This window comes from Littorina saxatilis, linkage group LG8 (genome assembly GCF_037325665.1).
Source record: "Littorina saxatilis isolate snail1 linkage group LG8, US_GU_Lsax_2.0, whole genome shotgun sequence".
In the NCBI taxonomy this organism is placed as follows: Eukaryota; Metazoa; Mollusca; class Gastropoda; order Littorinimorpha; family Littorinidae; genus Littorina; species Littorina saxatilis.
In genome coordinates, this window is record NC_090252.1 from 23992138 (window position 1) to 24014587 (window position 22450).

The 22450-nt window shown below is 42.9% G+C and overlaps 2 protein-coding genes across 2 annotated transcripts in view; both read left to right on the plus strand.

Moving 5' to 3' along the window:
- The window catches only part of LOC138973095 (ATP-binding cassette sub-family C member 3-like), a 9083-nt gene extending 1168 nt beyond the window's left edge, over positions 1-7915 (plus strand). The window contains exons 2-4 of the mRNA XM_070345755.1: positions 3476-3655; positions 4179-4307; positions 7721-7915. Coding sequence (XP_070201856.1) covers positions 3476-3655; positions 4179-4307; positions 7721-7900 — 489 coding nt within the window. The 3' untranslated portion in view covers positions 7901-7915. The remainder of the gene's footprint in view (positions 1-3475; positions 3656-4178; positions 4308-7720) is intronic.
- A 724-nt stretch (positions 7916-8639) lies between these two features.
- The window catches only part of LOC138973091 (multidrug resistance-associated protein 1-like), a 30292-nt gene continuing 16481 nt past the window's right edge, over positions 8640-22450 (plus strand). The window contains exons 1-13 of the mRNA XM_070345752.1: positions 8640-8761; positions 9703-9764; positions 10456-10596; positions 11462-11752; positions 12913-13093; positions 13840-14160; positions 16293-16430; positions 16719-16865; positions 17896-17980; positions 19620-19689; positions 20077-20203; positions 20825-21001; positions 22244-22411. Coding sequence (XP_070201853.1) covers positions 8708-8761; positions 9703-9764; positions 10456-10596; positions 11462-11752; positions 12913-13093; positions 13840-14160; positions 16293-16430; positions 16719-16865; positions 17896-17980; positions 19620-19689; positions 20077-20203; positions 20825-21001; positions 22244-22411 — 1962 coding nt within the window. The 5' untranslated portion in view covers positions 8640-8707. The remainder of the gene's footprint in view (positions 8762-9702; positions 9765-10455; positions 10597-11461; positions 11753-12912; positions 13094-13839; positions 14161-16292; positions 16431-16718; positions 16866-17895; positions 17981-19619; positions 19690-20076; positions 20204-20824; positions 21002-22243; positions 22412-22450) is intronic.

The window sequence follows — 22450 nt, forward strand, 5'->3', positions numbered from 1 at the left end:
CCAGAGAACTTGGGAGCATTGTTTGTCCAGTCTGAAGTGATACGGATGTTATTTCGAAATCTATTTAAAAACAATTTCATCTTATTCCTTGTCGGTTCCTGATTCCAAAAACATATGTTTGGATTAAAAACACGCTCAGAAAGTTAAAACGAAGAGAGGTACAGAAAAGTGTGCTATGCAGCACAGCGAAACCACTACCGCGCTGAACAGGCTCGTCAGTTTCACTCCGTTATAGTCCTTACGGCAGGGCAATAACCCCTTGAAAAATACCTCGGAAAATGTTTTAATGGTTTTGGGTAGTTTAACTCCTGAAGTTTACAAATCCGCAGGATGACATCTTTAAATCCTTGGGCAAATTGAGACAAAATTAATTATAGGAAAATTAGCAAATGTTGATTTTTTTTTGTTTAGACACAAAAGGCATTCCATAGAAAAAAGGGCTAGAATGGCGTCATAACTTCATGACGTCGGGAAAACGTAATGAGTAATATGACGACACGTACAGTATGGCCTGTAGTGTTGTCCGTGTCCGTACTTGAGCTCCTCTTCCAAGACAAAAAACAAAGGCATTTGACGTGTTTCATTCTGCTAAATGGAAACAATTTGCACATGAGTGTGTATGGAATTACATCCAGGTTGAGAAGATGTGAAACCTGTGTTATTCGTGGACTTGTGATTAGTGCGTATGGTGTTCCAAAGCACAGATTTCACTGTCGAAGATAAAACTTGTAAATTGATCTCACAAAATGGCGGGAGATGATCAAAGAACATCGTGAGAGACTAGTTTTCTCCGATTTGATTGTTTACCAGACGATAGAGCTATTTTAGATGGAAGCGTATGCCATCTGGTGACAGCTGTTCATTAACCAGTGTGTTCGTAGGAGTGCTTAATTTCTCTGCAGAAGATCCATGCGTGAAAATCGGTGAAGTCTTTCAGCAAATGTCGCAGTTTGTAAGCGAGTGCTACAGTACAGGTGCAAAATCTCAAACATATCACGTGAGAGATATGAAACCTGGCTAGCTAGAACCTCCAAGCACCAGTCCACATAAATCAAAAACTACCGCCCACATCAGCCCATTGCTGAACGTCCATCTGAAAAGGGCTGTATTGCAATTCTACGGGGATCTTCCAAATCTTGATCCGGTTGACTCTGGGTGGTTGTAGGATGGGCAGAAAACCGCCTGGAGTAGAACCTACACCAACTGAAGTCATGCTAATTTTGAAGTGTGGCTGTGGAGAAATTTACCATGTGCAATAGCATGCTGTGGTTGCGCAGTCGGTCAATGTGCGTGTGCCATCTTATGTCGATGTCTACTCCTTGGAAATTGCACAAATCCGCACTGGTCATCCATCGTAGTCATCCGCACTGGGTATGTGCAACAGTCACCTTCACCGGTCACCAGCACTGGTCATCTGGATCGGTCATCCACACTGGTCATCATTTGCGGTCATCCGCACTGGTCATCCTTTTGTGATCATCCGCATCGGTCATCCGCACTATTCATCCTTCATGATCATCTGCACTGGTCATCCGCACAGGTCATCCTTCATGATCATCTGTACTGGTCATCTGCACTAGTCATCGTCCATAATCTGCACTGGTCATCTGCACTAATCATCCGCACTCGTCATCCGCACTGTACTGGTCATGTTTCATGATCATCTGCACTGGACATCCGCACCGGTAATCCGCACTCGTCATCTGCACTGGTCATCCTTCATGGTCATCTGCACAGGTCATCCACACTGGTCATCCGCACTGGCAATTCTCACCGGTCACCCGTACTGGTAATCTACATGACATCCTGCGTAATCATCGGGCGTGGTCATTTATTGGTCATCAGGCATAGTCATCCGCTACCATTTCGGCAATTGAAAAAAGGATCGATGGTGGCTGCCCTCAAACTGGAAACTCACTGCATGACCATGTCATCTTGTGTGGTAAACCAGCGTGGTCATCCCGCCTGGTCATCTGGAGTGGTAAACTACACATCATCCTGTGTGGTCATCGGCGAGGTAAAGTGCATACTAACCAGTATCCCTGGTTCGTCGCCATGACCTTTACGTTATGAGATAGAGGTCTTTTGTAGACATGGTACATCTGGTTTAGCCTCTTGACATGACGCCTAATACACCTCCTCGGGGCGTCACTAACTGACACAACACTGTGTATATGGTGTCAATCGCTTGGCGCTGTGACACCTTACAAGGCCTTTCGTCTGATGTATACATTCCTCACCTGACTAGATCTTTTTTTTTTTAAATAGCACAAGATAACTTTTAGTTATTCTGGGTATTACAGCCACTTTTCCAGGATTAAGTTGTTATCTGCTTGCTCACCGACCAAGTCACTCATTGATTCTGGAACCCACCAGGATGGTAGGGTCACTTCAACGACGAGCGCTTCATAAGCTGTCTCCACCTCTGGCGGCAGTGTAACCTTCGTGGTTGAAAACGACGTTAAACACCAAATAAAGAAAGAAAGATTAAGAATGATATCTGTCCCTCTGTTCATTTGTCTTCTCTATCTTCTCTTTCCGCGCACCATACCCTGTAAGATGGTCTTGGAGAGTCCGCCTGTTCTTGTTACATTGCCATACAATCTCAGCTTCGTCTTCTTGACAGTGATCTTTGTAGTGATGCACGTGCTAAGTGATGGTTTTGCAGACATTAAAATATATGACCTTGAAATTGTTTGACCTTGAAAACGTGTGACCTTCAGTGTTGGTGAACGTTTTTATTCATGGCAAGTTTTAAGAAGACATTTCGTCATTTTATCTTCAAAAATAGTATAATCCTTTATCATTTGAATGAACATTTGACATTCATATGACCTTGGAATGCGATGAAGGTCAAGCAAAGTGCAACAGTAATCAAAGCCCACAACACATATAAGCTTAAACCATTAGCTGTAACTGAAAAAATATATTGCTAAAACTAACTATATCATCCTGCTCCGTTAACCAGTTTTAACGGTCCCTCAACAGACCAGCCATTCGGGTTATAGTGTCTGCTAATCATGTAACTGTTGTTATGCATATTAACTCCCGTTTTATCTCCCGGAAAACATAAATAAATACAGTTCTGCTAGTTTATAGCATGCAGTTTCGACTAGTTTGCAGTCTGGAATCCATCTTGTCCGCCATCTTGAATACATCAAAATGCCCAAGGATGACAGAGTGTCATCCGTCGGATCTGTAATCTACAGACATCACAGAGTTCAAAACAGTCAAAACATTCTCCGAGGTATTTTTTGAGGGGTTAAGGTCAAAATCGGGAAATGACGACCTGACTATTATGCACAAGCGGCGGACTACGGTCATTGTGAAAAAATGCAGTGCGTTCAGTTTTATTCTGTGACTTCCACAGCTTGACTAAATGTAGTCATTTCGCCTTACGCGACTTGTTAATTGATTTTCAATTCCTAGCTTTTGTTTTTGTTTGTGCTAATTTATTTTACAAATACTTTTACAGAATTCAAGTCTCCTTCTGGACAACAGCTGGCCGCAGTTCACAGAATGTTTCCAGAATTCGCTGCTGGTGTGGGTGCCGTGTGCTTGGCTGTGGCTGACCCTCCCCTTCTACCTGGCCTACCTGTGCTCATTACCCCCCGGCAGTGTCATACCTGTCAACCTCCTCAACACACTCAAATCGGTTGGTATAGCGTGGAGAACTTGTGAACATTGTGTGGATGTGTTGATTGAGTTTGTTTGTTTGTTTGTTCGTTCATGGGCTGAAACTCCCACGGCTTTTACGTGTATGACCGTTTTTACCCCGCCATTTAGGCAGCCATACGCCGCTTTCGGAGGAAGTGTTGATTGAGTATTATCATGCAGTGGTACATGTATGTATGGGGCGTAGGCGGAGTGGGGGTGGGATGGGGGGGGGGGAGGTTGCGGGTTTATTTATATATGTGTCTGTTGCTGTGTGCGTGTGTCTTTCTTTGTGTGGGTGGGGGGTTGCTGTGTGGGTGCGTGTACATGATTGTGTGTGTGTGTGTGCGTGTGTGTGTGTGTGTTCGGGAGTTTCCCCGTGCATGACCCCGGCGTGCGTACGTGCGTATATATCTGTGCGGCGGGCGAGTGTGTCCGGATGCGTCCGTGCTTACGCACGTGCATGTATACGCGCGCGTATGCACCCAAATTAAGGTAAAAATAACTGTGCATTATGTTTTCAGTTTGGATGCGTCCTGCTGGCTCTGCTAGCGGGCTTAGAGCTACTCAGCATGCAGAGCGACAATGAAGTTGAAGGGGTGACACTTGCTGATGTGATGTATGTGTCTGGTGTCATCAAGATTGTCACTTTCGTAAGTATACACTGACACTTTATTTGATAATGATAGAGATGTTACATTAAAATTAATTCAAGAGCATTTAAAGTAGCACATGCTACGAAGGGGCAACAATTGCTGATGACAATGAATGTGTCTGATGTCATCAAAATAGTCACTTTCATAAAGTATGAACTGAAGTTTCATCGGTTAAGTGTAAACATGAAACAGTTTAGGTGTAACAATACAACTAGATAGCATTATAGTGGCAAAGAAGACGAATTGGCAACATATGCTGAATTGTTCAATGTGTCTGGCGACATCAATATGACCACTTTAGTAGGTATAACGTGTAAACTAGAAACAGTTTAGACTCATCCTGAACTCAGGTAAAATGAGTTACTTCCCTTCGGGTCTCATATATCCCTGACAAGATGCCTCTGTTTTCCTTCTCTGGAGAGGAAATCGATTGTTTACATATTTAGAGCTTTTCGTAATGTGTTATTGATATAAGCAGATTCGCGATCGTCGATAATGATTTTTCATGGCGTTGTGTAATTTTTAAATTACAAAGGAATTGATATATGTAAGACAGTTTCAAGCGAGCTATCTTTCGCGGGTGTATTTACTGTGCAAACAACTCTAAATATGGCAAAAGTGTCACGTGATAATCAACTTTGGCTGCGAAGCAGACGACACTTTTTTCCGTAACCAGTTGGGAATGACGCAACAATATCACGGTCTCCTTCCCACAGCAGTCTCAACATTTCGACTTGTTTTCACCTTTAGAACGATGTCTTTATCATAACTGGCCGTATAAAATTTCATCTCACACGGCATCACTGCAGAGCGCCTAGAACTGTACCCACGGAATATGCGCGATATAAGCGTCATTGATTGATTGATAACTGTGAAGAACAGAACGGAGATCACTGTCGAAGTCGGCCAATCTGCAATCACTTTCGTCTCAGTTCGTCTATTCTCAGAAACATTAGCGAAAAACATGGGAGATAACTCTGTATTCTTATTTTGATAGATTCCGCGCAGTAATTATGCACCCGGTCAGAGAGATATGCCGACGATACGGCATGGACCGATGATGATCAGAATGAGTTTAGATTGAGATGCTATAGTACACTGCAGTGTCCTGTATGCAGACGATGCATCTAACATGTTGGGAATGATCTCCCTTGTTTGACTATTGCATGCTGGTTGTAAGCCGGGACACATCATGGAAGCATACATCTGAATACACGATTGGAACTCAGAATTCGGTTGTCCATTACCTCTGTTCTTAGACAACGTATGGTGTTTGAGTGTGTTTTTTGTTTTTGTTTTTTGACTCACATGCGAAGCAAAAGTGAGTCTATGTACTCACCCGAGTCGTCCGTCCGTCCGTCCGTCCGTCCGTCCGGACGTCCGTCCGTCCGTCCGTCCGGACGTCCGTCCGGAAAACTTTAACGTTGGATATTTCTTGGACACTATTCAGTCTATCAGTACCAAATTTGGCAAGATGGTGTATGATGACAAGGCCCCAAAAAACATACATAGCATCTTGACCTTGCTTCAAGGTCAAGGTCGCAGGGGCCATAAATGTTGCCTAAAAAACAGCTATTTTTCCCATTTTTCCCATTTTCTCTGAAGTTTTTGAGATTCAATACCTCACCTATATATGATATATAGGGCAAAGTAAGCCCCATCTTTTGATACCAGTTTGGTTTACCTTGCTTCAAGGTCAAGGTCACAGGAGCTCTTCAAAGTTGGATTGTATACATATTTTGAAGTGACCTTGACCCTGAACTATGGAAGATAACTGTTTCAAACTTAAAAATTATGTGGGGCACATGTTATGCTTTCATCATGAGACACATTTGGTCACATATGATCAAGGTCAAGGTCACTTTGACCCTTATGAAATGTGACCAAAATAAGGTAGTGAACCACTAAAAGTGACCATATCTCATGGTAGAAAGAGCCAATAAGCACCATTGTACTTCCTATGTCTTGAATTAACAGCTTTGTGTTGCATGACCTTGGATGACCTTGACCTTGGGTCAAGGTCACATGTATTTTGGTAGGAAAAATATGTAAAGCATGTGAGTCATATGGGTTTTGCCCTTCTTGTTTTGTTTGCTTAACGCCCAGCCGACCACGAAGGGCCATATCAGGGCGGTGCTGCTTTGACATTTAACGTGCGCCACACACAAGACAGAAGTCGCAGCACAGGCTTCGTGTCTCACCCAGTCACATTATTCTGACACCGGACCAACCAGTCCTAGCACTAACCCCATAATGCCAGACGCCAGGCGGAGCAGCCACTAGATTGCCAATTTTAAAGTCTTAGGTATGACCCGGCCGGGGTTCGAAACCACGACCTCCCGATCACGGGGCGGACGCCTTACCACTAGGCCAACCGTGCCGGTGTTTGCGTGTGTGCAAGCATGGGCCAAGTCACATACACCAACACTACATACACCTAAGTAGAATTTAAATTGGTAAGGAAGACGAAACCCCCCGCGGGTTAGGGGGAGTCCCATATTGGTTGGGACGAGACAAAATTTACCCGATGCTAACCAGCATGTCGTAAGAGGCGACTAACAGGTTCTGTTTCTCCTTTTACCCTTGTTAAGTGTTTCTTGTATAGAATATAGTCAATGTTTGTAAAGATTTTAGTCAAGCAGTATGTAAGAAATGTTACGTCCTTTGTACTGGAAACTTGCATTCTCCCAGTAAGGTCATATATTGTACTACGTTGCAAGCCCCTGGAGCAATTTTTTTATTAGTGCTTTTGTGAACAAGAAACAATTAACAAGTGGCTCTATCCCATCTCCCCCCTTTCCCCTATCTCATCTCCCCCCTTCCCCCGTCACGATATAACCTTGAATGGTTGAAAACGACGTTAAACACCAAAGAAAGAAAGAAAGAAAGAAAGAAAGGAAGACGAAAGAGCAACAGTTGCTGAGGAGAGGAATGTGTCTGGCGTCATCAAGATTATCACTTTCGTATGTACGTATTATAAACTGAAGGTTCATGTAGGTAAAGTGTAAACCAGAAACAGTTTAGACAGAGATGTAAACATGTAAAAGGGCAAGGAGGACACAGGGGCAACAGACGCCTGTGTGATGAATGTGTCTGTAACAGGGGAAAGTCATGATACTTTTTTTTTTAGTTTTGATTGCATTTCCAATTGATTTTAATCAACTCGTGCAATGTGTCTCATGATCAGTAACAGGGAAAAGTCATGATACTTTTTTTAGTTTTAATTGTATTTCCAATTGATTTTAATCAACTCGTGCAATGTGTCATGATCAGTAACAGAGAAAAATCATGATACTTTTTTTTAGTTTTGATTGTATTTCCAATTGATTTGAATCAACTCGTGCTGAATCGGTTTCACTCCATTATCTTTACTGATTCATTAATTGTTGCATCCCTTTCACAAATGGCAGCTGCTGGCTTGCATCCTGGTACAAGGGGAACGTCGGAAAGGAATCATCACGTCTGGCATTCTGTGGATTTTCTGGGCGATGCTGTTTATTGCCGGGATTATCCCGTTCTACTCCAAAATCATACAAAAGGCAGGTTCTGCTTATTTCTTCAACACCTATTACTTCTTCAATTTTGGTTAAACTGTTACTTCAATGTTGTGCGTTTTTGTTTGTTCTTGCCGGAATTATTCCGTTCTACTCTAAAATCATACAAAAGGCAGGTTCTGTTTATTTTTTTAACACCTATTAGGCCCTACTTCTTCAATTTTGGTTAAACTGTTACTTCAATGTTGTGCGTTGTTGCTTGTTCTTGCCGGAATTATTCCGTTCTACTCCAAAATCATACACAAGGCTGGTTACGCTTATTTGGGTTTTTTAACACCTATTGCTTTTTTAATTTGCTTAACTTTTATTTGTACATGTTGAGTTTTTGTGTGAACTGAGAGAGTGCGAGCTTTGAATTGTGAATATGCTTAATATTGTGATTGTGTGTATATGCGCACGGATTGTTTGTGCACACATGAGTACCTTTGTGTGTAGGGGGGGGGGCTTAGTGTGGTGTTGTTGTTGGGTGTGTGTCTTGGCAAAGAGGGGGGGGTGAGGGAGGGAAGGAGGGAGTGAACTACACACACACGCACACACACACGCACACACACGCACAAACACGCATGAACACGACACACAGAACACACAAACACACACAGAACACACACGCACACACACACACACACACGCATGAACACGACACACACACACACACACACACACACACACACACACACACACACAAACGCTTGAAATAGAGAGGTTTGAGCCTAATAGCGTCACAAATATGTATGCCACCGTAAAAACAAAACTATCAAATTCTGTGTGCAGGATTACGACAAACAGTTATTCCGGTTCTCTCTCTACTACGTGTACTACGCTTTGATAATTGTTCAGGTGGTAATGCACAGCTTTGCTGAACGACTCATCAGACACGGTTATGACTTGGTTGGTGAGGTAAGTTGTATTGGCAGGCTTTTTTGTTAAATATTTGAAAATCAAAAAAACAAGAAAGGTATATTGTTGGAACGTTTGTTATTGACGAAAAACGTTACATTCACAAATATATCGACCCAACGGTATTTTAAGTGCACAGACAAATAATTAGTTACGACAACTTACCTTGATGGAAGTTTCTACCGCCTGCTACGAAGCCGCAAGCGAATGAATGTGTTAAATATTTGTTAATCTTCTGACAGTTCAGACATATGTCATGTCAAAAGTGTTACATTTGTTGATAACCATAAGCAGTGAATACCTGGTTTGAAAGTGACATTTCATATTTTTGATAACAATATGCAGAAATTACATGTTTCAATATTTGCATTTTATTTTGTGACAACCATTCAAAGACAAGGTATATGAACAAAACTGACTGTTTTGGGTGCAGCTGTGATTGTTCTGTCTAATGACATGCTAAACATGGTTCGATTTAGTTGTTCTGATTTGTTGATTTTATCGCAGGAACCTTGATTTTGCGAATTTGATTTTGGGGGGTGTCTGTGTTGTAGGTTCCACTGTATCGACACTTCGTCATGTAAACTCAATCTGTTTTCTGAATAAGTTAGGGGAATAAACGGCCTTTTCAGTCATATACTTGGTTTTACGATAAACGGCCTCATCAGAAAAATATAAGGTGAGGTGTGAGGTGACTCCTTTGTTGAGCTGCTGGAGAAATTTCAATGTTTTAATGTAATACTATATATCATTACAGAAGCCGTAACTGGGTAATCTTAATATTTAGATTCAGACTCGCAAACCTTCAAACTTCAAAACTTCAAATGGTTTTAGTTCAAAGTTGAATTTAACCAGAGTCTTTCTGTGTTTAACTGTCGTTCGGCATTGTAAAAGGTGACTTTTGTCTTGATTTGCTGACCATAGTTCTTGTTACATTGCAGAAACCCTCCCCTGAAGTCATGGCCTCCTTCCCTAGTCGTCTGACATTTTGGTGGATCAATGGGTGAGTCGATTTAAAAAAAAAGTGTGTATATACATGTACTCAAAAAAACAACATACATTCATTGGACAATCTTGTCGGTAACATAGAAATGTAGAAAAAAAATGGTACAAATAAACACATTCTACATAAACAAAATAATTAAAAAAAATTAATAGAAAATTGACGTGAAGACAAACTGACTAAGTCGAGAGCATCAAATCAATATACACCCTACACTCAGTCCATTTACTCAAAAACGTCTCCGTACAATTTGCAATCAGTATCAAACTTTTCCATATTACACCTGACACTATACATATTTTGCGAGTTTTTGTTAAAGTCTAAAAAGGAGGGTTTCACTTGGTTCCCTCAAGGGTTAAGATGTGCTGAAGTAATGGCTTCTTTCTGTAGTCTCAAACTTTGGTGGATCAACTGGTGAATACAGTTTCTCGAGAGTCCAATACATTTTTTGTTTGGCATAACGTTTCTTCAGTAGTTCCTGCTTTTAAGACTTGCCAACAATCTGAAAAAAACAGGCTTTAAAAGGAAACGATCTTTTAAAATGGGGTAAATGTACCAACAAGTATAACATCATTTCTTGTGTGTGCAGGTATATTTACAAATATACATACTTATATATGAGGTATGGAAAGACGTCTGTGTGTAAAAAATGTAAACATCAAAAGTGACCGTTATCATTTTATCTTGTCAGGTTGGTGATGCGGGCCTATCGCAGGGGACTTAAGGAGGAGGACTTGTTCGAGCTCCACCCCCGAGACAAGTCATCCACCATCATCCCTCAGTTCCAGAGCGCCTGGGAAAAGGAGCTTAGAAACGCCAAGTACAAAAACAGGTGAGAGGAGCAACACCAGAAAAGTTGGCTTTTGTAAAATTAATTCACCAAAAACAGTGCCACTGTGCACAGAGAGCCCCCAGGCTGTTCATGTTTGGTATGTGACCTAGTTGAGGGATGGTCTTGTCCACTGTAAAAGCCTGGCCTAGTTTGAGATGGTTGGCCGAATTGGTTTCCCGGGACGGAGTGTGTATTTTAAAGAGAGGCAAGTAGACTGACAACACAAAGAGAAAGCCTGAGAGAGAGAGGTAGAGAGGGAGAGAGAGAGAGAGAGAGAGAGAGGGAGAGAGAGAGGGAGAGAGAGAGGGAGGGAGAGGGGGAGAGAGAGAGGGAGAGAGAGAGAGAGAGAGAGAGAGAGAGAGGGAGAGGGAGAGGGAGAGGGAGAGAGAGAGAAAGAGAAAGAGAGCGCGCGTGTTATGTGCGTTGTATGCCCCTGTCTGTACATGGTTGGCTTTGCTGAAGTAGAGGTTCCTGAAACCGAAGCTTCAGTGTGCTTATTTAAAGACGAAGGACGTCGATTGAAACAAACCAAGGCACATCTTCTTGACCCTCTCTTCCAAAGTTAAGCCCCCTGGCGTCAAAAGCGAAACAAAGTTAAGCCCCCTGGCGTCAAAAGCGAAAGAAAGTTCGAGAAGACGACCTAACGCAAATAATGCCAACTACGGCGTCACGTAAACATTCTAGCTATCACTTCTCATGCATGTCTCACAAAACAAAACAAAAACAACAACAACCAACACAGACTTTTTAGAACGAAGTTTGTCTCGGCCACTTCGTCACACCAATCAGAAGGAGAAATGTACCGCTATGCAGTGCATGCATCGGTATCGTGTATCATTAACACACGCCCATGTACTGCTTTCAGAGAGCGCGTGAGGCAAGAAGAACGGATGCACCATTACGTCTCCTACTCTCACTCCCCATCCAATCCAAGACACATGCAGGAAGGGGAAGTAGGGGAGACCACGTCGCTCCTTACCAACGGCGCCAATATCTCCAAAAAAGCGGATGACAGGGACGATGCAAAGAACAAGAAAGTCGCGCAGGCTTCTCTCTTCAAGGTTCTGGTCAAGACGTTTGGTGCGGACATACTCAAGGCCTGGTTTTGCAAGCTGCTCTACGACGGTTTGCAGTTCGTCAACCCCCAGCTCTTGGAGTGAGTAAATTATGGATGCCAAAAATTAGTTGAGAGGAGAGGGGGGAAGGGGGCTCCGAACATCCTTAAGTCCTGGGTTTGCAAGCTGCTTTACGATGATTTGCAGTACTGTTCTTCAAACCCCAGCTCTTGGAGTAAATGATGAATGATAGAAATATGTTATAGGGGGTTGTGGGAGGGGAGGGGACAGAAGGGGAGCTTAAGGGGTAGGGGCGGCTTGGGTGAGGCGTCATTGTTCAAGGTTCTGGTGAAGATGTTTGGTCCGGATATACTGAAGTCCTGGTTTTGCACATTCTCCGCGACGGTTTCCGTTTGTCAATCCCCAACTCTTGGGGTGAGTAAATGAGAAATGACCGGCACGGTTGGCCTAGTGGTAAGGCGTCCGCCCCGTGATCGGTAGGTCGTGGGTTCGAACCCCGGCCGGGTCATACCTAAGACTTTAAAATTGGCAATCTAGTGGCTGCTCCGCCTGGCGTCTGGCATTATGGGGTTAGTGCTAGGACTGGTTGGTCCGGTGTCAGAATAATGTGACTGGGTGAGACATGAAGCCTGTGCTGCGACTTCTGTCTTGTGTGTGGCGTACGTTAAATGTCAAAGCAGCACCGCCCTGATATGGCCCTTCGTGGTCGGCTGGGCGTTAAGCAAACAAACACACAAAAAATGAGAAATGGATGTCATAAGTGTGGGTGATGGTATAACATCACAGTTAGCGATACGAAATTTTTGATTTTCTTATGATTTATTTTGCTTTGCTTCAGCAGTGTTTGTTTGAAAAATGGGTTTTATTTGTGTAAACATTTTCGTGTGTGTGTGTGTGTGCTGATATGTGACCCTCCACCACGGAATGAGTCGCATGTCACCTTTGTATGATTTTCATATTTTTACATTTTCCTAAAGAGTTTGTTATGCTCTCTATCCAGTGGTGAAAACCGTTTTAGAAAAGAGCGAAAACTTGTCGAGTTATAAACCTGTGACTAAGGTGACCCTCACACTGTTACCAGGCACCCCCCGAACTTATATTAAGCCTAGCGCAGAACCGCGCGAGGTGACATGCGACTCATTTCGTGGTGGAGGGTCACATATAAGACACATTCCTCATGTAGACTTGTATCATTTACCACAAGGCTGATTTAATTGGCTGATGTTATTTTAAATTGCAGCGTCTTAATTGCCTACACGAACAACAAGGCAAACGAGGCAGAATGGAAGGGCTACGTGTATGCCTGTGCCTTCTTCGTGGTGGCCGTGGCAGGCTCGATTTTCTTCCACCAGCAGTTCCACATCGGCATGACTACGGGAATGAGGATCAAGTCCGCCTGCATCTCGGCTGTCTACAAAAAGGTCCGTGAAAGTTGTACAATACTCTTGAGGTGGCTTCCCTTCGGGTATGAAGAAGACTTTCGCTGGCTTTCCAGAGTCTGGAACAGTGGGGTCACTGGAAGAATGCTCTGGGAAAAACTGTAAACAGAGCCATTTTTGCACCGGACAAAACGGATCCGCGTAGTCAAAGACTTTTGTGCTCTCGGTGAGAGAAAATTGTCCGAGGGGCGCGTGTGCGTTGCACGTGTACACATGGATGATTGGAGACTCACGGCATTTCTCTGTCAATGGAACCATTGAAGATTTAGATCAGTGTTTCTTCTTCTTCTCAGTATTATTGGGGTTTTTTCTAATCACTTATCAAGTACATAATCAATGCATTTTCAAAACTTTTGTTTACATTGCATGCTTGCTTATCTCTCAGATAAAAGTGGTTTGCGGCCACTTCTAGGTTTTCGAAACGTTGTCATCTGATTGTGGCCAATGCTAATTTAGTTGCCATTTCAACATTTGTTCCAGTTCAACATCTTCTCCATTTCAATAAAACAAAAATCCCCTCATTTCAACAACAATTTCTTCCATCCAGAAGGACTGGGTGTCCGACAATGGCAGCAGACAGCATCGTTTTTGAGACACCGTTTCTCAACTAAATCAAGACACTCACCTCAAAAACATTTTCCAATCTATTATCAACATTTCTTCCATTTAAAAAAACCAACCATTTTACCTTCTCTAAATCTCACCTTCTAATCAATCCCTCCTCCCAGTCTCTGACCATGACGAACGAGGCACGCAAAGGATCCACGGTGGGGGAAATCGTCAACCTGATGTCCGTAGACTGCCAGCGCCTTCAGGACATGACTGGCTACCTGTGGATGGTCTGGTCCTGCCCCCTGCAGATCGTCCTGGCCTTGACCTTGCTGTGGGGTCAGCTGGGAGCCTCCGTCCTTGCCGGCGTGGCCATCATGATTCTGCTGATCCCGCTCAACGCCTTCCTGGCCTTCAAGTCGCGGCAGTACCAGAAGGAGCAGATGACACTCAAAGACCACAGGCTGAAGCTGATGAACGAGGTTTTGAGTGGCATGAAGGTGAGTGTTTGTTGTTGTTTGTGGCGTTGTTGATGTTGATGATGGTGGTTTCGACAGAAACAGTGTTGTTTTTAGTGCAATACCAGAAGGAGCAGATGACGCTCAAAGACGCCAGGCTGAAGCTGATGAACGAAGTTGTGAGTGGCATGAAGGTGAGTGTTTCGTTTTCTGTGTGTAGGACGGATGCTCAAATTTCTAGACATGCCAGATGTACCGGATTATGAAGTGGTGGTTTGTGTTATCGATGTCATTGGTGGACGTGGCAGTGCTGGGTTTTCTGCCACAGCAGAAGGAGCAGATATATTTCAAAGAAGCCAGGCTGAAGCTGATGAACGAAGTTTTGAGTGGCATGAAGGTAAGGGTTTGTTGTAGTTGCAGTTGTTGTTGGTAGTTGTTTGTTGTGGCAGTGTTTGCGTTGATAATAGCTGTCGCAGTGTGAGTTTAACGGCAGTACCAGAAATAACAGATGCTGCTGCTGCTGCTGCTGCTGCTGCTGCTGCTGATGATGATGATGGTGACGGTGACGGTGACGGTGACGGTGACGGTGACGGTGACGGTGACGGTGATGGTGATGGTGATGGTGATGACGATGACGATGATGATGGTGGCCTTGGTAGTGGCAGTGTGAGTTTTACGGCAGTACCAGAAGGAGCAGATGACGCTCACAGACGCCAGGCTGAAGCTGATGAACGAAGTTTTGAGCGGCATGAAGGTGAGTGCGTGATGCTTGATCATGATGGTGATGGTGATGAAGATGACGATGATGATGGTGGCCTTGGTAGTGGCAGTGTGAGTTTTACGGCAGTACCAGAAGGAGCAGATGACGCTCACAGACGCCAGGCTGAAGCTGATGAACGAAGTTTTGAGCGGCATGAAGGTGAGTGCGTGATGCTTGATCATGATGGTGATGGTGATGGTGATGGTCATGATCATGATCATGATGGTGATGATTATGACGCTGGTCTTTAGTGGTCTTGACAAATATGGATGTTGCTGATGGTGGTGATAGGGGTGCCAGTGTTGGCTTTTCTGTTGTACCAGAATGAACAGTAACAGCTGATGAACCAAGTTTTGAGTGGTATTAAGGTAAGGGTTTGTTGTAGTCCCGGGGCGGGGATATAGCTCAGTTGGTAGCGCGCTGGATTTGTATTCAGTTGGCCGCTGTCAGCGCGAGTTCGATCCCAGGTTCGGCGGAAATTTATTTCACAGAGTCAACTTTGTGTGCAGACTCTCTTCGGTGTCCGAACCACCCCCCGTGTATACTACATTGGGTGTGCACGTTAAAGATCCCACGATTGACAAAAGAGTCTTTCCTGGCAAAATTGCTTAGGCACAGTTAATAATTGTCTACCATACCCGTGTGACTTGGAATAAGGCCGTGAAAGGTAAATATGCGCCGACATGGCTGCAATCTACTGGCCGAATAAAATTTCATCTCACACGGCATCACTGCAGAGCGCCTAGAACTGTACCCACGGAATATGCGCGATATAAGCTTCATTGATTGATTGATAGTCGTTTTAGGTATGTTGTGGTCGGTGATGGTGGCGTTGACGTTGATGATAGTGGTGGTGGTAGTGACAGTTTTGAGCGGCATGAAGGTAAGGGCTTGTTGTAGGCGTTGTTGGTGGTTGGTGGTAGACGTGGTAGTTCTGGGTTTTTTTCAGCCATACCAGAAGAAACCGACACATCTCAACAGCAATCAGTTGGATTTTCTCACTCAATGCAACGTGTTTCTTTTGTGGATTTCAGGTGTTAAAGCTGTACACCTTGGACGTTCTTACCAACATTGCAAGCACACTCGTTTTCAGTAGCAACCAAGTGCATGTCCTGACTCGATGGAATTTGTTTCTTTTGTGGACTTGAGGTGTTTAAGCTGTACACCTTGGAGCTTCTGCAAACTATGCAAGCACACTCGTTAATAACAGCAATTAAGTGCCTCTCCTGATCATGATAGCAGCGCAGCGATCAAGTGCATTTCTTGACTCAATGCAATTTGTTTTTGTTGTGGATTCTCGGTGTTAAAGCTGTAGGCCTTGGAGATTCTACCAACAATGCAAGCATACTCGTTAATAGCAGCAATTATATGCTCTTCCTGATTTAATGCAATTGTGTTTATTTTGTTTATTCAGGTGTTGAAATTGTATGCATGGGAGCCCTCGTTCCAAGACAAGGTGTCGGAGATACGAAACGAGGAACTGGTGGTGCTGACGAAGGCTGCCTATCTCAACGCCTTCTCCACTTTCGCCTGGACTGTGGCTCCATTCATGGTACGGGAGTGTGGGTGTGGGTGTGGATGTGGGTGTGGTGTGTGTGTGTGTCGGCTGGACGTAATGGACAGGTGGTCGTTGTTAATAGGTGATCGCCGGGGCATGTGTGACTACTGTTATTAGAAATGTAACTGAGAGGAACTACAACAAGGTAACAATACAACTGTACTATCTTTGATTCACTGGCACACATATGTGAGCATTGAGCTGAAGTCGAACCATCCCAGGCGACCACCTCTCAAATGTTAATATGATGTTAATGTTATTAATTACCTGTTGGCATTTCAGGTAACCCTGGCAACGTTCGCCACGTATGTTCTGGCTTCGGAAAGTCACTACCTGGACGCTCAGAAGGCCTTCGTGTCTCTGTCCCTGTTCAACATCTTGAGATTCCCCATCAACCTGCTGCCGATGATCATCTCCTTCCTCGCTCAGGTGTGTTGATGTGTGTCTGTCTGTCTATCTGTCTGTCTGTCTGTCTGTGTATCTGTCTGTCTGTCTGTGTGTGTGTATCTGTCTGTGTGTGTGTGTCTGTCTGTGTCTGTCTGTGTATATGTCTGTCTGTCTGTGTATCTGTCTGTCTCTCTGTCTGTGTATCGGTCTGTCTGTCTGTCTGTCTGTGTATCTGTCTGTCTGTGTGTGTGTGTCTGTCTGTGTATATGTCTGTCTGTGTATATGTCTGTCTGTCTGTGTATCTGTCTGTCTGTCTGTCTCTCTGTCTGTATCTGTCCGTCTGTCTGTCTGTCTGTCTGTCTGTCTGTCTGTCTGTCTGTCTTCCCCCTCTGTGTGTGTGTGTGTGTCTGTCTGTGTGTGTCTGTGTGTGTCTGTGTCTGTCTGTCTGTCTGTCTTCCCCCTCTCTGTGTGACTGTCTCTGTTTCTGTTTCTGTTTCTCTCTCTGTCTCTCTTTCTCTCTTTGTCTTTGTCTCTCTATTTCTCTGGGCTGGGTTTATTTAGTACATGTTCAGAGACGTTGGTCGTTGCCGGTTGTTTCTGTTGTTTGTCAAGATTTATGTATTCAACCTACAATGTTTTCACAGGCTCAGTCTGTAGTGTGTATCCCAACACCTGTGGCTTTTTTTCTTACCTGCTACCGTGCTTGTTCTTGTCGTTTTGTTGTTGAGACTTTGTTATCTTCGTCTATATCACAGGCTCAAGTGTCTGTAGTCCGTGTCAGTGAGTTTCCGACGATTTGTTTCTTTGTTTGATCTTTTCTTTGTTGTTGTTTATGGAATCTCTCTTATCTCCATATCACAGGCTCAAGTGTCTGTGGTCTGTGTGGGAGATTATTTGTTTTTTGTTTGTTTTATATTTTCTTTGTTTTTGTTGAGTTTTATGAAATTTCTATGACTCGACATCACAGGTTCACGTGTCTGTAGTTCGTGTCGGAGATTATTTTATTTTTTATTTTTATTTTTTTTTAATTTTTTTTTTAGGTTTATGGAATCTCTCTATCTCTATATCACAGGCTCAAGTGTCTGTGGTCCGTGTGGGAGATTTTCTGAGGAATGAAGACCTGGATGATACAAACGTGGATTATAACAAAGACGCTGGTGAGTAAATATGGTACGCCACACAGCATGTACAGTAGCCTCCCCCTCCCACCACTCCCTGGATTCTTGTATGCGATGTTTTCCCCTCCTGTTAAAACAAATAGTTTTCCAGATCTTCTGCAAAACAACCGGTTGTATATTGACATGCAACCCCTTGACTACTTGTAGAATTTATTTAAGGCCAAATAAAAATATATGTTGGTTTTGGGTAACCCGACCGACCCTATTTTTTTTCCAGCCGACCCAAACACTTTTTTTTTCAGTTCTCAAAAAAGCTAAAACTGTTGGCACATTTTTCGAACCATACCAAAACCAAGGGAAGTAACCTTCTTTAGCAATTGACTAAATTTAAGAAAAATAACGACAAAAAGAAGAAAAACAAGTCGCGTAAGGCAAAAATACAACATTTAGTCAAGCTCAATCGAACTCACAAAATGAAACTGAACGCATTGCATTTTTTCCGCAAGACCGTACACTCGTAGCATCGTCTGTCCACCGCTCGTGGCAAAGGCAGTTAAATTAACAATACAGAACAGCGCAGTAGCGGTTGCGCTGAGGAGGATAGCCCGCTTTTCTATATCTCTATTCTTTTTAACTCTCTGAACGTGTTTTTAATCCAAACATATATCTATATGTTTTTGGAATCAGGAACCGACAAGGAATAAGATGAAATTGTTTTTAAATCGATATCGGAAATTTAATTTTAATCATAATTGTTATATCTTTAATTTTCAGAGCTTGTTTTTAATCCGAATATAACATATTTTTATGTTTTTGGAATCAGAAAATGATGAAGAATAAGATAAACGTAATTTTGGATCGTTTTAGTGTTCTGTTTAATTGACACAAAAAAATGATTGTGCTTTAAAAGTAACTGACTGGCCTTTGGTTCTTGACTTTTACATTTAGCCATTTTTCTTCCAAATTTCCCCACTGTGTTTTATAAAATAATCATATTATGAAAGCACATACATTCTTATCTTAGTTATTATGTATTCATTGTTAGCAAACATCGGCATTATTCATGTTTTACTTTAAACGCAATCATTGTTATTTATAGATCACAGGCACTTGATGTAAGTAGGTCACACACGTGTAAATGTTGTGCCCAGTCCTTGTTTTTGTTTCTGTTATTATTTTAGTTAGCAGGTCTAGTTGAGCACGTATTAAGTATCATGTACCCACTACTAGTCATTGTGCATTTTAGTTAATGGACTGATGATGTCATTTGTATGGAGTCGACGCACGTGCGAGGATATGTATGTGTGGGAGGGGGGGGGGGGGGGGGCGCGGGAGATGGAAGCTTGCTGTATGTTATGTAATGTATATATTGTGTGTGATACGTGGAAATGTGATACTATTTATTTGCATGTATGATACAGGTACAAATGTGATAATTGTAGGCTTATACTAGTGATTACTGTGTGTGATACATGAAATGTGATATGAATGCTGTTTTTATATGTTATACTCTTATTTTCTCCCAAGCGCAAGACAAATTCTTCTATGAAAATTGAAGCCAATAAAATTTGAGTTGAGTTGAGTTGATTAGCACGTTTTGTACAGAGCTAGCTGTGTACGTGTGCATAATTATGATGTGGATTGAAAAACTTAAGCTGTTCTGTTTGCTCTTCCCTAGCGTCTGCTGTGTCAATTATACATGGATCATTTACCTGGGACAATCAAGTTGCTCTACCAACCTTGAGAAAGTAAGCAAGACTTCCTCGCTTGTTTGATTTGCTGCGTATTTTCATTATTAGATGTTCTGATTTTCTGAAAGTAAGCTAATTGAGCGTTGATGTTGAATGCTGAACGTAAAGCTGTGCGTGACTGGGTGTAGAAGTTGTATAACAATTATACTAGCTGTGTACTTAAAACAGCTCAACTTGGACACACAAACACACACGCACCCACCCTTGCACACACGCACACACACACACACGCACACACACACACACACACACACACACACACGCTTGCTCTCTCTCTCTCTCTCTCTCTCCTAAACACACAATCAAACCAAACAACAACAACAAAATAGAACAAGAAGACAACTGCAGTGGTTCCCTTATATACATACATAATTTATGTTGTAGGATTGACCTTGACATCCCCGACGGCAAACTGGTGGCAGTAGTGGGTCAAGTGGGGACAGGGAAGTCTTCCCTGGTGTCCGCCATTTTGGGAGAGATGGAGAAAGTGGAGGGACGAGTTGTTGTGAAGGTTGGTGCTAGTGATGATGATGATGATGTTGATGATGACGATGGTTGTGACGATGATGATGGTGGTGGTGGTGGTGATGGTGGGGGTGATGCTGATGGTGATGGTGATGACGATGGTGGTGACGATGGTTGTGATGATGATGATGATGACGATGATGGTGACGATGATGGTTGTGACGATGATGATGATGATGATGATGGTTATGACGATGGTTGTGACGATGATGATGACGATGACGACGACGATGATGATGATGATGACGATGATGATGACGATGATGATTATGATGATGATGACGACTGTTATTTCTTCTTTTTTGTGTTCGTGTGCAGCAACTCGTATGTGCCTTGTACATTTTTTCTTTGACCCTCCGACATTTGACACGAACAACAGCGTCTTTATAAAATTATTGTATCTGGTCTTGTGTTCTGTATTTGCAACGCGAAAGGGAATAATTAAGGCACTAGCAGGTCTTCACATAACATTTGACCTGGAAAATCGGGCGAAAACCTGCAATTTCCTTGTAATTTTAGATAGGTGTGAATGTCCTTGTTAAAAGATCGTTTCGTTTGGCTTCTTTTTATTATTTTGTTTAATGTTTTGTGTATTTCTGTTTTACAGAGCAGGATAGCATACGTTCCGCAGCAAGCGTGGATACAGAACGCGACACTGAGGGACAACATTCTGTTCGGCAAAGAGTACAACAGACACAAATACGAAGCGGTCATCGACGCGTGTGCTCTTCGCACCGACCTCGACATTCTGTCCGGTGGAGACATGACTGAGATTGGAGAAAAGGTAAAAGAGAATTACAGTCGTGGTTGAATTATCTGCAGTTATTATATTCGAAAAAAAAGTAATAAATGCATCATTATATAAATATTTGACTAAAATAAGAAATTAAAAGTACAAATTAAAAAAATGTACAAGCTTTAGAGATCGCCTCTTTTAACAAACACCAACATGTTTTTCCATATTATTTCTTTGTCCGTCTTTATCAAAGACCACTAGTACCGGTACATGCAGTGCCAGTCATGAGCGTTTGTGTGGCATGGTTGAAGTCCGCATGCAGCGCCTTTCTTAGGAGTTAGTGTTTTTCCTACAAACATCCTCATTCTGCACGGAAAACACAAAAAGGTTGACTTTTGGTGTGCCTCCAAGTAAAGAGATGTTCTTTATTCCATGAAAAAGCGTGTCCAGGTCTGAGATGGTGAGCCGAAGTAGATTCATGGATGGAACTGTGTCTTTGGTTTAAACATAAGTTTATGTTAACAAAGGTTACAATCATGCCATGTATACTGTGTCTTTTAAAGTTAGGAAAAGTTGTTTGGATTTGTATGTTGAGATAGTGAGTCGAATCGTCGAAGGCTGTCCTTGTTTGCGCCTCAAGTTGACTTCGCGAAGACTTATCAGTCTTTTTACCGAAAATTCAGTGCCAAAGCTTCGCAAAGCTTCGACTTTGTGAAGTCGAATACGCTGACTTGATATGTGACCCTCCACCACGGAATGAGTCGCATGTCACCTTTACATGATTTTCACATTTTTACATTTTTCTAAAGAGTTTTTTATGCTCTATCCAGTGGTGCAAACCGTTTTAGAAAAGAGCAAAAACTGTTTGAGTTGAAAGCCTGTGACTAAGGTGACCCTTAGACTGTTACCAGACACTCCCCTGACTTATATTAAAGCCTAGCGCAGAACCCCGCGAGGTGACATGCGACTCATTTCGTGGTGGAGGGTCACATATCAGGTTTTACACATGAAGCACGGCAGTGCCTTCAAATTCAGGAAAATTTTCCTTTGGATTATATTGGATTATCATGTTTAGAGGACTCCTCAGACTTCATCCATGCTTTATTTTGACCAGGGTAACAACCTGAGCGGCGGACAGAAGCAGAAAGTGAGTTTGGTAATCCTATGATTTACTAGTCTTGGGCTGAACAATGCAGTGCGTTCCTATTCATTCCGTAAGGCGAACACACTGACTCAATGTATTGATTTTGCTATTGACTCAATGTATTAATTTTGCTTTATTTTGACCAGGGTATCAACCTGAGCGGCGGACAGAAGCAGAGAGTGAGCTTGGCACGTGCAGTGTATAACGACGCCGACATCTATCTCCTGGACGACCCGCTGAGCGCGGTGGACTCCCATGTAGGCAAACACATCTTCCAGGAAGTGGTTGGGCCCAAAGGGCTGCTGAGGAATAAGGTGAGTTCCTCTTGGTTTAAACCTCCCAAAAATCAAAAT